Genomic DNA, 15607 nt, shown 5'->3' with positions numbered 1-15607 from the left:
CCAAATATGGATTCCCTCATCTAAGCTCATGAATCCTCTCTCTGTGGGAAAACTGTAACAACTATTTTTGCTTTGACTGCAGAGCACATAACAAATTTATTAAACACAAATAAAACAATAAACACAAATATCAAAAACTTGTTTTAAAACTAAAAATTATAAGTAAATAACTTTCATTTGGTCATATGATCTTCTGCATTTTTGTAAAATAGAAAAAAAAATCACAGAAAACAACAATAATTATATTTTAGCATTAAAAAAGTTTTCATTAAAGAGCTTGCACCTAACTGGTGCAGTAATCATTGCAGTAACATTAAAAAATATGTTATTAATTACCAGTACTGCTAATTTGGGGTAGGTGTGGCATAAAGTTTGTTGTATAGGGTTAGGGTATATTATTTATTTTAAAAGCACCCTTTCCTGGTCAACTATACCCAATGTTGTAGCACTGCTGTTCGCATATTAATACTTGTTAGTATAATAATAATAATAATAAAAATAATATTTTTTTTAAAAAAGTACTCCACACCTTTCCCATGAGTCTTAGCTTCAATGATCTCACTGATGCGCCCTGGTCCCACTGCATTCTGGGCCGTCAGAGTGAATTTGTACCACGTGCCACACTTCAGGTTCTCCAGGCGGTATGAACGCTCGCTGGGGCTGATGGGAAAACTGCCCCACTGCTCACTGTTATCTTCTGAGTACTGCAGAATGTAACCTGCGAGGAGGAGAAAGAGGTATGAATGAAGACATGACACAGTATATCTGGAGTGAGCTGAGTCCGAATAAATTTGATATTTTTCCAGTAATACATAGTAAGCTTGTGTTCCTACCTTTTTAATATATTTATGGCTCCACAGTTAATTATTGGATGTAAGAAAGTATTTTGTTTACAGAGACAAACATTTGTAGCCTTTAATTCACCAGAATGTTTTCTGGTCCTGCATTTATCATCAAAGGAAAACTCTCAATAATGCTTAGACAGAGGCTTATTCTGGAAATTCCTGGAACAATTTCGAAAAATGTTATGACACGGAAGAACTTAAACATCTAAAAAGGATCTCAACTGTGAATCAAGGCAAACAGGTCCAACTATTTCAGATAAATTTGGCACGTATCGGCTAGGAAGCTGAAAAATTTAATCACAGTTTGTTTATAGGTTTTGTGGTCAAAGGATGAGGAAAAATAGACCAACCGCTCATCACAGGATCCCGAGAAAAGGCTACATGCTAGCCTGCAAACAGACATCAGTAAACTTGCAGTAGATGTGTGTATTTTGGTGATGGCTGTTGCTTTGTGCAGGAAAGCAAAACAAATATCACAGAGAAGGTATCATAGACAGCTTCTTTAACGGCTCCAGCTCTGAGCACAGGAGCCCCTCGATTATGTGCAATGATAAATCACTACAACTAGTCTCAGTGTGATTACACTTTCTTTAAGATGGAGCGCTTTAATCTTCACTTAAAAGGACCTAATCTTCCCTGCTGCTTTTTAATCTGGCTTTTAGGACTCCAGTATTGTGCTGCACCAGCAGATAATGAGACACGAGCAGCAGAAATGGGGGTCAGGCCACAGTTTGTGTGTGGTGGTGGTGGTGGGGGTAATTGTTGTTATATAAAGGTGTATGTTGTTGACCATCCACTTCCTTGTACTGTCTGTTGTATGTGCACATGTTATGTTCTGTGGATGTTGGACACCCTCACCTCTGATTGAACTCCCTCCGTTGTCTCCTGGTATCCATGACAATGTGATCGATGTGGTGGTGGTCTTGGTCACTGTGAGGCGTGGCTGATCAGGTGGTACTGTGGATATGAGGACAAACAAAGGTCAATGCTCGGTTAGTCGCTTGGATTAAAGTGTCTCATGGTTCACTTGATGCAAGTAAAAAGTCAGTTTACTCTATATGGTGTTCACTGTATTGGGTTGGGCACCTTGCTGTCTTTAGAACTGCAGTAATTCTTCGTGACACAGATTCACAGATTTTGGTTTACATTGGTATGACAGCGTTAAACAGTTGCTGCAGATTTACTGGCTGCACTTCCATGAGTCCATGAATCTCCTGTTTCACCAGATCCCAAAGGTGCTTCCCCGTTCTGATCCTTGGTTTGGTCTTGACCATGTCTATACGCCTAAACCCTGAGCGCTGAGTTTGTGCCGTGTGATTGGCTGATTAGACATTTGTGTTAATGAGCAGCTGAACAGGTGTACCTCACCCAAATGCCAGTGAGTGTGTATATAAAAGGTAGAAAATAAATATTTCTTACCTTGCACCTGCAAATTGAGTGTGATCTCATCTGACCCCCAGTTGTTGCTGGCCACACAGCTGTAGTTCCCAGAATCCTCTGCTTTCACTGTACGGATGAGGAAGCTGCCATTGCCGTAGACAATACGACGACCATCCACCAGGACGGGTGTAGGTGTCCCATTGGTGCTGGAAAAAGGCATGAAAATAATCTATCTGTATCCTGCTGACCAGTACTACATGCTTGTTTGTGCGTCTGTGTGAGACCTACTTTCCCTTGAGCCACTTGATGGTGGGAGGAGGGTCTCCAACCGCCCTGCATGGTAAAACAATGTCCTTCATCCAAGGAGTGGTCACTGTCCCATTAAACGTCAGGATCCTAGCTGGAGCTAAAAGCAGCACAAAAATAAGTTACTGTTCCTGTCTTCTTATAAGTTTATGCTCTGTGTGATTAAAGCACCACTATTAAAGGAACCATGCAATTCCACTTAAAGAAATAATCCGTGGGAAAATTCCTACATGACACAAAAAAGGCCAGTTTAGTTAGGATTTTGTACCTTTGGCCAGAGGCTGCACTGTGATTTTCTCACTGTTGTTGCCGTGACCTGCAGCAGTCACAGCCACCACCCAGATACTGTACTGTCTGGTCAGAACCAAGTTTGGGATCCTGTAGATGTATGCATCTGGAGAAGCTTCAAACTCACTCATCACCTGTGAAGCGAAGGGACGGAAAGGATTAATGTATCACTGGGCAGCATCAGCATGAGAAAGTGCAGAGAGGCTTGTGAGGAAGACTGAAGAAGACCATGAAAATCTTGTGGTATACAAATGCTATTACCATCGGATGCAGGTTGGAGCAGAAGACGATGTATTTCCTGATGATGCCATTGAGTTTGAGCGGAGGCAGCCAGGACACGTAGACTTCTGAGCCACTGGAGGCCGCGGCCTTCACTCCTGCTGGAGGCCCAGGAACTGCAGAGGAACAACACAGTGCCATTTACACTGAAGCATTTTCCAGGAGCAACTAAACTATAGTCAACGGGGAGTTATCTGGTATTTCTTATACCATCCTCTTTGGTGCGGACGTAGATCTGTTCACTGCGGACACCATCTCCAGCATTTGTGAAGGCTAACACCTGGATGCTGTAGTTGGTGTACTTCTCCAAACCATCGAGCTCCAGAGAAGGCTGACTGGTGGTCATATTTCTGATTTCTCCCAGTTCTGACACAAAAAAAGAAACATGTTAATAAGTCTGAATGTATAAACTGCGGCAGAGTAGAGCAAGAGCAGTTAATTCAGCTCTGAAAAGTTACAAAACTATCCCTCTTCACATGTGATAAAACTTAGATAAAGTATTTTAACCCGACAAAACTTTATTATATTATTACTCGGATTTTTACTCTGCTCTCATCTTCTCTTCCCTCTCTTCTTATGTCCTGTCACTCAGAGCTGAAGCAATGAGGCTCGCTGGAATTATTGCACTGTGAATTATTGATGGCGCCCAGCCAGACTGCAGGTTCGCTCACTGCTATACTGCTATATATTCACAGGAAATACAACCACAAATCTTCCCTCTGTGAACTGCAGGCTTCGCGTTTCTACTGCTGATTAGCATTTGTGAGCAATCAGGATGTAGTGTAACGCACCGCTGATTGTCCAAAAGTCACATGCTGGTCACAAAATATGAAAAATATAAAACATGCAAGTACGTTTATAATCCCAAGGAGATAAAACTGCATGAGACGTAAAAAAAAACAAAACATTATTATTAATGCAACAAGGTGGCTGGAAATTATATTTAAACCTTTAAAAATGGGTAAAAATGAGCTCATCGTTCTGCTGCTAACCACAAACAGGATGAGTCAGAGACAAAGCACCATGAGTGTTGAATAAGTGATAACTGTCCTACACACACACACACACACACACACACACACACACACACACACACACACACACACTGAAACAGCTTCAAAACACCATTTTACATCATATTGTTGCACCTTGACAAAACCACAGCGCCACCTAGTGCCTGGGTAAGCAAGCAACAGCAATGAAATAAAGACAGGGACCAAAGGATTGGCCTAAGTGGCAACTAAAAGGTGTGTGTGTGTGTGTGTGTGTGTGTGTGTGTGTGTGTGTGTGTGTGTGTGTGTGTGTGTGTGTGTGTGTGTGTGTATGCTAGTACCTCCGTCAGGCAGGTTGGCCCAGTAGATGACTCTGTAGCCCTGCAGGTTCCCGTTCAGAGCCTCCCTGGGTAGAGGTATCCAGGAGAGTGAAATGACCTCTGGAGACTTGGCCACTGCCAGAACATTTTCAGGAGGCCGAGACGGCACTATCAGAGACAAGGGAGACAAAAAAAAGTATTGAAGTGGAAGCATAATGGAGTCTTTTTAAGGAAAAGTACCCTCATCTAGGATATTGAACAAGTATCCAAAAATAAATCACACAAATACCTCCTGCCACCAAATATTAAGTCAAAACCTCCATTTATAAATCATTTTATTTTACAACTATGATTATTTTAAAATGAGGGAAGTTTATGATATACATTTGCATCCTGCAGTGATTCTGATATGTTAAATGTATTATTATGTTGACTAAGTCATATTCTAACATTAAATACTGAATGCATTCTTTAATTTTGGAAAAGAGAGACAAAATAAAAGGTTTTAAATAAGAACAAACACTTTATTTTTCTTTTTAAATTTGTATATCCTTCTATGTTAGAGCCCCAGACAGAAGAGAAGCTTACTGTTTGATGTAATGCAGTTCAAAATATGCCCAGTAGATGGAAACCTTTTCACGAGAATAGCTTTAAGGTTTTGAGCCCCTGCTCATTTAAGGCTTGATGTGAGAGGAATCTGAGAATATGCTGATCCAGTTCAAAATATCTAAAACTGCTTCAGTTACAAATACAGAATAACTAAAATGCATTATTATGCTACAAACTACTCTAACTGCTAAAGTGCAACATTTTCAGTATGGCTGCATGGAAATGCACCAGGTAAGAGGCGCCCACATCCCCTGCTTACCATCCTCCAGTGTCTTAGTGACCACTTGCTGTGAAGACGGCCCGGTGCCTGCTCTGTTTGCAGCCTGCACCACCACACTGTACTGGGTGAATTTCTTCAGGTTGTCCAGCACGATGCTCTCTGTGGTATCGCCCGTGCTGTCCACACTGATAATGGTAAACTGGTGGCTCCCACCGGGGCTGTACTCCCTGTAGCCCACCTGGTAGCCACGGATCACACCGTTCTGCAGGTGTTTCTGTGGAGGCTGTGAGGAGAATCAGGAAGCTCAGACTTACTCAGATTCTTCCTATTGGGTAATTCTGAAATACTTTATGGCTAATTGTGTTTTATATTTGAAATAATTACATTAATACTTTGTCTTATGTCAGTCCATACATACCACAGATTTTAATCAATGCAGCTGAATACACTTAATTACTGTGTTCATTTCATTGTTAAATTCAAGATATAATTTTTACTTTATTGCAGTTTGTTTAAATTCCTGAAAAACACACAAAAAATAAATTAATAAATAAATAGAATGGCAAATGCAAATCAGTATTTGGTCTGTATTTGGAAAAATTCGGCTGTAAATTAAAAGACTGTCTAGTGTTTATTCTCGATGACTAATGAGATGCATGAGAATAGTCCCTGTGTATGAATGGCTCAGCTCATAAAGCGGCACTTAAAAACTTTCAAACAGCACCTTCCAGGAAACTTTGATGCTCTGTGGGGAGGTGGGCTCTAGAGTGACATCTTGTGGAGGGCCATCAGGAGCTGCAAATGAAGCACATCATTTAACGTTATTAAACACCGCTGGGTATAATGCGGGGAAAGATGATTCACTGTGAAATTTCATTTGTTTTCAATCGCGTTCAGCTACACTAGATGGTGCTGTTGAGCTAAGATTGCATGTTCCTCGATGCGCTTGCTGATTCATGACCCCAGCAGGTTTCACCTTAACTTAATAATAATTAAAAAAAGAAAAAAAAACTTGTAACATCATCAACTTTAACCTTAAATAATGTGAGGAATGATATATGAATTTTAGCACTTTATTTTAGCAATGAATCTGATAAAATGTGCCATTTTAATGTGCTGGAATGCCTGAGGGAGGATCATTATAGGCAATAGAGGGTAAGTGAACACTGATAGAGATGACTAAAAGCAACGGTGGACTGAGCTGTTTCTCAAGATATAAAAAATGATGATGACCTGCATTTAAAGCAACTGCAAAATAATTACGTGCATGACGACTCAACAGGTTTGCGAGGCCGGAGGAAACAGGCTCTACGTTAAACAGAATATCACTCCCCCAAACTGAAGCTCACTGACCTGCTTCATCAGTAGTGATGGTGAGCTCATTGCTGGGGTTGCTGTTGCCGATAACGTTCTTGGCAACCATGCGGATGTTGTAAGTGGAGGAAGGGTGGAGGTCGATAATAGTGGCCTGGTTGAGCTGTGGCGAGACATCTTTGGTTACCTGGGCTGATAGCCATGACGCTAGAAGAAACAAAACACAAGCGGGTGAACACACACTGTCAAACAATCGATAAAGGTTTTGCTCTTTTATTAATTCTGGATTGTTGTTGTTTTTTTTAGTTTGACTCGTGATAGTTACATCGCTCCCCTCTCCTCGCGTCTACCTGATTTGTTCTTGCACTCAATATCGTATCCTGTGATCGGGCTATTTCCATCGAAGCCCATAGTCCAGCGGAGCGCTATGGTTCGATCTTTGACATCCCTAATCTCCACCTCGGGAGGGTCAGGAGGTTCTGTGGAACAGTAAGTTTGAGAGAGAAAGAGATACGAAATATCTCAAACACCAATAAATCACTCAAAACTTTTTCCTGAAACCAATCCACTGACACAAAAAAAAAAGCTGAGGTGAGTTGAAGCTCACCTTGCACTGTCAGCTGTATGATGCCTCGGTCCTCGCCGAAGGAGTTGATGGCATGACAGGAGAAAAACCCAGAGTCCTCGCGAAGAGTAGGCATAATCTACAGAGAAACACACCAAACTCGAGGCTTTCAAGTGTGCAGAGCTTTGCTATCAGGTAGGAATCTAAAACACTGTTTCATCCTGAGTGAGTTTAAAAGACAGCAGGGCACTGAACTCATCTCCAGCACTTTCATCTTTTAATTTGCGATAAACTAGAGAGAGGCTGGACCTCCACTCGATTATCTCTTGGCGTACATTGCTTCAATTTACTGCATTACATTTGTACTTGTTCATAATGTGTATTAACCATTAAATTTAATTGGAAAATACCTCCTTAATAATTAATAATTCATACTCAAAGATTAATACAATGAGAATGTCTTTTAGCCTGAGTTTTCCTCTGCCCTGCCTCCTCTACTCCTCCCTTTCTGCTTTCCATCTGTCTGTACAGATAAAATGACTGAAGGTTGGCGTGCTCCCCGAAGATTTGAAATGCGTTTCGATTTACAGTGAAACCGAGCACTTACCACGAGCGTTGAGATGACTTCGTCGGCCACCTCTTTGACAGTGACCACATATCTGCTGGTCTCGGGGTTGATAATGCGCTCTTCTTTCTCCCAGCGCACCATGATGGGTTTCTCTCCGTGAGCTATGCAGCTCATCCTCTTCTCCTCACCCTGCGTGGCAAGAGTGGTGTTCGGGTAGGAGGTGATCATGGCTGGTACTGAACGGAGAGTTGGGTGGGTAATGAGTAAAAGTGAAAAGAAAACAATATGGTTTACTGTATTTATTTGTTCTTGAACTCCACTACAGTAGCTTTGCATGATTCTCTGAAACAAGCTGTTTTAGCGCCTCTCCTTTTAAGGCCAACCTCCCTTTGAGCAAACTTTCAGAGCAAGAGTTAAACTTCAAGTAGACAGGATTACCCTGCTCACAGCCACACCCACATAATTGAGATGACCATATTAGGGATATCCCCTCTCTTTGTCATCATATCGAGCGAAGAGTAGAAAAAACTCCACTACATACACAAAGCTGACACACACAAATGTATCTACCTATATACAGAAAAAGGAAGGAAATTTGTTTTGGGGTGTGAAGGGTGACTATTTCTTTGTTGCAAATAAATCCTATATTGTTGGAAAGCCTCTTTATTTCCCTTTAAATATCGCCTATGTAAGGAAAATGCATTTGTGGGTTGAGCAGCAGAGTTGAGTAGGAGGGTTGGGCCCATGAAAAATTTGCCAAATATTCTCTGTCAATGCCAAACAGCTTATTTTGCTATTGACTCTTGTTTGGGGTCATTTATTTATTTAGATACACAGCCACAGCAACCTGGAACATCTTCTCAATTCCCAAATATTGGAGGTAGTCTCTGATAAACCCGGCTCTGTGGGGGTTGAGCACTGTCATCTCAGAGGATAGAGTTTGGTCTCAGACGGTGGAGATTTGGGATTGCCTGGAGTCTAACCCCAACAACTGTGAACACTTCTGAGTTCCATCTCACAGCAGTGTTTCCTCAGATTTCAATCATCCGATCCAATGAACAAGACCAAACCAGAGTCAATAGTTCTTCATGGGCGCAACCCAACTGCTCAACTCTGCTGCTCAACCCACAAATATGGCACCATTTGAGGGGAAATAAAGTAGAAGATTTATTAATTTCCTGACTGTTAGTGCTAGGTTTCTCTATATGTGGATGTGACATAATGCTTAATGTGTATGTGCCACTTTGGAATCACTACCTTCACGTTTTAGCATAGAGTTTTACATCAAATTAAAATATATCAATATGTATTTCCCAGAACATGGCACACTCTACTGTGTTTCTTGTCTAATGCTGAGAAAACTCTATTTCTGCTTTTTTGTGACAATTATGACAACCACTTAAACACTCCAGGGACCGCCACGAACTCCTGTTTGAGTCTGCCTGTCTCTCCCAGTACTTAGAAGACTGAAAAGGAGCCTTTCAGGTAAGCCAGCGCCTGCTTTGATAAAGACAGTGAAGGGTAACGTGCTACTTTCTGAAGATGAGGTAGAGGAATGGAGGAAGGAGAAAAAAGCAGTGACTCCTGACTGAACTCCCTTCGGTCTGAGAGTGGAGTCGGTCTGGCTCTACACCGTAACCGCACACCAGGCTCATTAGCAGCACATCTAGCCCATGTGCGAGTGTGTCGTTCAGCAGAATGAGTATCTGTTGTGAACGTCTCTCACCCACAATCTCTACTCACACTATTCTCGTACTCACACTCTCTTTTATTCCATCTTTTTCTCCCTTCTTACACGAAGCTGTCTCCTGATCGTAACACTCGCAGAGACTTTCAGGTGCTATTCACACCATAATGATCTCTAAGGTGTGAAGCTCCTGAATTGGATTACACCATATTAGCTCCTGCAGTCTGAGCAGACTGAATGAATATGTTAATCTCCATCGAAGAGAGCATTATCTCAATTATTATTATACACTTTGCAATTCAAGTAAAACAATTCAGAGGATCCGACTGCTGTCAGTAGTGTTAGACAGCACATCGAAATCAGCAGCAGAATATGGTTATGGGAATCACTCCTATTAGAAAAGCTGTAATTACAGACGATACTGAATCTTAAAAGGTATCTAAGCAGACAAATATGAGCCACAGATTTCAACAAATGACAATAAATAATACATCAAATAATGTTTGCCACATGTAAATAATGTTTTATGAATTTTTTTTTAAGTTTTATTTTAAAATTGTATTCACAAGAGCATTTGAATAAATTGTAAAAGCATATTAAGGACATTCATTTAAATCTTGATTTCCACTTGGGATTATGCATGTCCTTACCTGCCAATTGTCACCCTAGCTTTCTCTAGTCTACAGTGCTGTGCAAAAGTCTTGAGCCATCCCTCATTTCCTTATATTTTACTAGGGACATGGAAAATGGGACATGGGTTCAGCAACTGAAATGTGCAACCATACATAAGAAAGAGTTTGTACGATTCTAACCAGATTCCAACTCAATATTTGTTATGTCCGCCTTTATTCTTCAACACAACCTGAGCTCTCTTAACTAACCTTTCTTGTCATTTCTTCAAGTAGTCTTCAGGAATAGTTCTCCAGGCTTCTTGAAGGACATTCAAAGTTCTTCTTCGGATGTTGTCTGCCTTTTCCCCCCATCCTCACTCAATATGGTCCCACACTGCTTCAATAATGTTGAGGTCCAGGCTCTGGGGAGGCCAGTCCATGACTGACAGTGTTGCAGTGTGTGTTTTTCCTATCCAATATCCTTTTACTGCATTGGCCATGTGTCATTGCCATGCCATCAATTCTGATCAAATCTCCAACACCACTGGCTAAAACGCAGCCCCAAACCCTGACAGAGCCTCCACCGTGTTTTACAGACAGCTGTACGTCTCTCCTGACCTTCTCCCTACATACTGATGATGATTAGAGCCAAAAAATGGATTCGTCTCTTCATAAGACTAGTTGCCACTGATTTTCACTTGAGTTTTTTGTTTAACTGGGCATACCTTAACCTTTCCTTCCCATATTCCTGAGACCATTTCTGATGAAGCTTAAGTGAACTGTAGATGGATCGACTGAGGAGTACGATGACTCTCTCAGGTACTGCTGTTTTTTAGGCCTGCAACCATGCTGCCAAGTTTTCACAGTTCATAGCTCTTGGGGAATTAGCGGTGCAAAGATTTTATGGCTATCAAACTGTTATCTTTGGTATTTTTCATCAATTGAACAAAAAATTTTTTTTTTGTGACAGACCACTAGTAACAAAGTGCCTAAAGATACAATTAAAAATAGATTTTTTTGCTGGTGTGTGTAGAAACAACAGCCTTGCTTTTTTTTATGCTTGAATGATTTATATGTCAGTCTTAAGTGGCTAAGAAAGCAAACAAAACAAAAACATTCCTCTGAAACTGGTCAGGTACAAGGACTGGACTGGACAGAGCGGGAAAAACAGCAAATGTCCAAAGTAAAGCTTTGAAAGACCTTCAGACAGCCTTGAGAGCTATTGCTCAAGACAAGAAAGTCTGGCTCCCTGAAAGCAAAATATAAAGAAATGAGGGCCGACTCAAGACTTTTGCATGATATCGTATCTGCTTTTTAATAATGGGCAGGTTTGGGGTTGTAATAGGCTGAAAGAGGTTACAAAATGATGCAAAACTGAGAGACGCTTTAGACTCCTTGTCATTTTAAGATTAATTAGTGGAGCAGCTTTCGTCGGTTAATCAGCTACAAAGGATTCTGTCAAAAAGACAAATCTCCAAGTCTTGTTTTTATTAGGAAAACACATTTGTACTACCGGTATATATGCGCTATGCATTTTGAGGTGTTTGCACGCAGTGGTGAGGACTGTGTGACTGAATAGGACAGTAACAGCAGCTACATGTGGCAGATGCTTTTGTAGCAGCGCTCCGAGGCCTTCGCTTCCAAGAAAGGAAGCGATACGTGTGTTTGACTCAGTGCGCGAGTGTCTGTACACTCCTGAACAACGTGCACGTATGTATGAATATGTGTGCGCACGAGAGCGGATGTGTCTGGGGGAGCTAAGTGGGCGAGCGCAGAGAGCAGAAAAGACTTGTGCTCATGACACATCTCAGCCACAGTACACGATGGAGAAGAGAGAGCGAGCATGTACCCCTGCAGCGCTAACTATGATCCCTCGCTCTCTCCCTCGCTCTCTCGCTCCATCTCCCTCCTCAGGCTCCCACCAGGACAGTGATGATTTAATGATGAGAGAGACCACTTTGATTATTCATACACAGCAGACAAGTCCGCTGGCCGTGCTGTTGTCTCACACAGGCGTACACGAACCTCAGATATGCACAGGCGCACACACATACTCACACTCAGAAATGCATAAATACAGCAACGTTGGCCTTGCACACATGCACAGTGCATCTACACACAATAGGCATGCATGTACACAAACAAATCCAAAGTAAAACACAGAGAGCACTGTAGAAACAGACCTGTTACCCACCGTCATCCACAAACACACACGCGCACACAAACACAAAGCATTCCTGTGGTTGAACCAGCATTTGTAGCTAACTTTGTAATAATTTATTTTGGCTGCACACAGTACGCTTTGATTATACTTGGAGTGCCAGGAAGGTTAGACAATCACAAGCCATTTAAAGTACTTGAAAACATAATTAATCATTTATTATCCCACACTTGTGTGAATGGCTATTTGCATGATGGCGTTTGAATTACTCTGATGTGTTGAAACGTCACGCAGGCTGAAAAATGCTGCAGATTATTTTTTGCTCAGTTGTTATTCATCATTTCGGTGGCATGCGTGAAGGTGTCGCTATACCGGATACCACACGTATCAAGGCCTCACCAGCGTTGGATTTTTAAGGTGAGTTCAGGCTTACACACATGCCATAAGCTCTGTGAGGATGTTTGATGAGTTAAATGATAACAACAGCACACTAATGTGTCAAAATAACAATGTTATAATAGTATTGGATGAATGGCCTGATGATGGCAAAGGGTGTTATCAAGTTTACAATACAATTTTTCCTTTTAAAATGAAAGGAGCAGAATAATAACACTGCCATCCTGCTCAGGATCTCTGCTTCTAGTGTGGCTAAAACAACCTGTAAATTCCCTCTAGAGGGAAAACTAAATTGTGTGCCTTATCTTTTAATTAGCTCAAACATGTCTTTGAAACATCTGTATATCTGTGATCATTTGCCATCTGCCAAAAACATCAGACTTATATCTCTCAGTCTTTTGTTTTTGATGCTCTACATTCAAATCAAGAGACTCGACAAGCACGTCCGCACACAAGCACGGATCCCGCGTACAGTAACCTCCCCCCACATACAAACAAACAAACACTTACACACAGACTCTTTCAACATGTTTCTCTGTCTTTTTTCCCTCCCTCACAGCACATTTTCATCTTTGAAGCAGCCAGCAAAAATCAAAAGGGGGTTGATACTCGTGCGCGTTTGTGTGTGCCTGCGCGGATGTGCACGCTCGGGTCTGTGCGCTATTGTGCGTGTCAGACTTGGGACTGCCGACGTTTAAACCTCATCCCTTATTCACTTGGAGCCCCTCCCTCTCCCTCGCTCCCAGCGCCATCATTCCCGTACCCACTGCCCCCGCGCAGGAAACTGCTGATTTATTTTGCATAGCAACTATGAATTTTAAGTGAGTCCTATAAACAGAGTCTCCTCAGCCCCATCTCTAAATGTTATTGCTCCTTAACAGGGGCTATTTTCTCCATCTAAATCGGAGGCCTCGGCGAGTTAACATCAACAGGGATCATGTTTGCTCATGAAAAGAACTCTAGAAAGGGCGCACAATGACTGTGAAATCACGTGTGCACGACTGTATTCATCATTTACGGTTGTACCTACGAGCGCATGCTTGACTGCTGAAGTGTTCCTGTGCCCCTGACTGCACATATGAATACCTCTCTGTGCACATTGAGGTATTCAAGCTGTTTTTGACCTTGTATACAAACACGTGTGAATGAAACATGCGAAGTACAATGCAGTACCTAAAATGTTCTACATCTTCTCGGCTGTGCTTCAGTGGCCCGAGCAGAGGTAAGGCCTTCTCCTCATCTGATCTCTATGCATCTACCGTGCAGCACTTGCACAGCCCCGGGCTAAACCTATTCTTTTTGATGGCCTGTAATTGCTCAGTTGATGTATATTTTTTAATATCCAGCAATATTACAGGGGCCTGGTAATAAAACACGGACGGGTAGAGGAGAAAGCGTGAGTGCGAAGAGGGGGAGACAGGAGAGGAGGAGAAAGCTGAGGTGGTCGAGAAGGGAGTGAAAGAGAGGGAACAAAGACAACAGAAAGGAAGAGGAGGACTTAACAGAGGAATGCAAAGATTTATACCCTTTCAAAGCTTTTTGCCACATGGTCAAATTCCCTTACATTAGAAGAGGTGTAAAAAAGGTGAACACTATTTACTTAATAAACAATAACCATGTGTCCGAAACTAAAATGCCACGGTCTCGTGTCTTTGCCCCTGTGTTTTGAGTTTTGACATTTTGGTTCTGTTTATCCTCACATTTTTTGTAATGTGTGCTTTGTCCTGGTCATTTTCAGTTTTGTATTCTAAGTTATTCCTCCTGTTTATTTATTCTCAGTTTCAGTTCTGCCTCCTTTTGTAATTTGTAATTATAGTCAGTTGCAACGCGCATTTGTGTACATAAGATTTTCTGGAGGAGGACAGACATTTGTTTAGAACTTATAAAGATGTCGAAGAAGCAAACTCAACTTAAACAACTTTAAGCAATTACACTTTGGTGTTCCTCCACCTCCAAAGAAATGTCAGAAGGAGTCCGAACCGCAAAAGAAACGCATATTCTCGGAAAAGTGGTTGCAGGAGGTGAGCTGGCTTCGCAAACAGCGTTGCAACTTCTTATCTGGTGTGCGTCTTTTATTTTGACAGCAAATGCGGGACTGCGGACCACTTATGTGCACCTCTGCTATTTATGCTAGTGAGTGCCAAAGTGGCAGCACGGTGGCACGGTGGTTAGCACTGTTGCCGCACAGCAAGAAGGTCCTGAGTTCAATTCCAACATCAGGCCGGGGTCTTTCTGTGTGGAGTTTGCATGTTCTCCCCGTGTTTGCGTGGGTTCTCTCTGGGTACTCCGGCTTCCTCCCACCGTCCAAAGACATGCAGCTTGTGGGGATAGGTTAATCGGATAATCCAAATTGTCACTAGGTGTGAATGTGCGAATGAATGTGAGTGCGAATGGTTGTCTGTCCCTGTGTGTTGGCCCTGTGACAGACTGGCGACCTGTCCAGGGTGTACCCCGCCTCTCGCCCTATGACAGCTGGGATAGGCTCCAGCGCCCCCCGCGACCCTGAAAAGGATAAGCGGAAGCGGATAGATGGATGGATGGATGGAGTCCCAAAGTGTGTGCTGGGGTCCCCTGCTGGGCTGCAACGGAACTACAGGTGGGCCGCAGTAATAGAAGAAATTCAGTTTAAAATTAATCATCATGTAGGGTAACATATCATACTATCGATATAAATGATATAAATTTAGTTTGTGATGATATTCATTACTCTGACCTTAATTTACTGGTCATGTCCCAGTGGCAGGTGGGTCACACATTGGTCTTAACACTTTGCACATGATTAGATGGCATTAGCAATTCGTAGCCCGCAGCCTGTGTTCTTAGGAGACACCTTGCTTTCTCTTGTATTTTGGGGATTAGGGTGAATATTAAAAGGTAAGCTCAATGGGATTTTCTGTTTTTTTATTTAGTTAATTTTTTTTTTAAATTTAACTTAGTTTGTTTAATCAAAAAGTTGGTAGTATCCATCGTATTAAAATTTTATGTTAATGCTATATGCTATTTAGAGAGCCAGTCATGCTGACCTTTAGTAGCTGGAAATCACAAAAACACCTGCTTAATATTTAA

General features: G+C 41.9%; 1 protein-coding gene across 2 annotated transcripts in view; it reads right to left on the bottom strand.

Moving 5' to 3' along the window:
- The window catches only part of LOC146693794 (cell adhesion molecule DSCAM-like), a 134705-nt gene that overhangs the window by 12749 nt on the left and 106349 nt on the right, over positions 1-15607 (bottom strand). For both annotated transcript variants that reach the window (XM_085429700.1, XM_085429701.1), the window contains exons 12-25: positions 7726-7922; positions 7161-7257; positions 6904-7032; positions 6593-6760; positions 5964-6034; positions 5279-5522; positions 4432-4578; positions 3309-3464; positions 3081-3214; positions 2800-2953; positions 2514-2631; positions 2265-2431; positions 1704-1802; positions 530-718 (exon numbers count right to left, since the gene is read on the bottom strand). In XM_085429700.1, coding sequence (XP_085285826.1) covers positions 530-718; positions 1704-1802; positions 2265-2431; positions 2514-2631; positions 2800-2953; positions 3081-3214; positions 3309-3464; positions 4432-4578; positions 5279-5522; positions 5964-6034; positions 6593-6760; positions 6904-7032; positions 7161-7257; positions 7726-7922 — 2070 coding nt within the window. The remainder of the gene's footprint in view (positions 1-529; positions 719-1703; positions 1803-2264; positions 2432-2513; positions 2632-2799; positions 2954-3080; positions 3215-3308; positions 3465-4431; positions 4579-5278; positions 5523-5963; positions 6035-6592; positions 6761-6903; positions 7033-7160; positions 7258-7725; positions 7923-15607) is intronic.

This window comes from Copadichromis virginalis, linkage group LG14 (assembly GCF_057382275.1).
Source record: "Copadichromis virginalis isolate Kocher_CV1m ecotype Utaka linkage group LG14, C_Virginalis_male_GT1.1, whole genome shotgun sequence".
NCBI classification, from domain to species: Eukaryota; Metazoa; Chordata; class Actinopteri; order Cichliformes; family Cichlidae; genus Copadichromis; species Copadichromis virginalis.
Note: the sequence above shows the minus strand (reverse complement) of the source record. Positions and strands in the feature narration are given on the sequence as shown.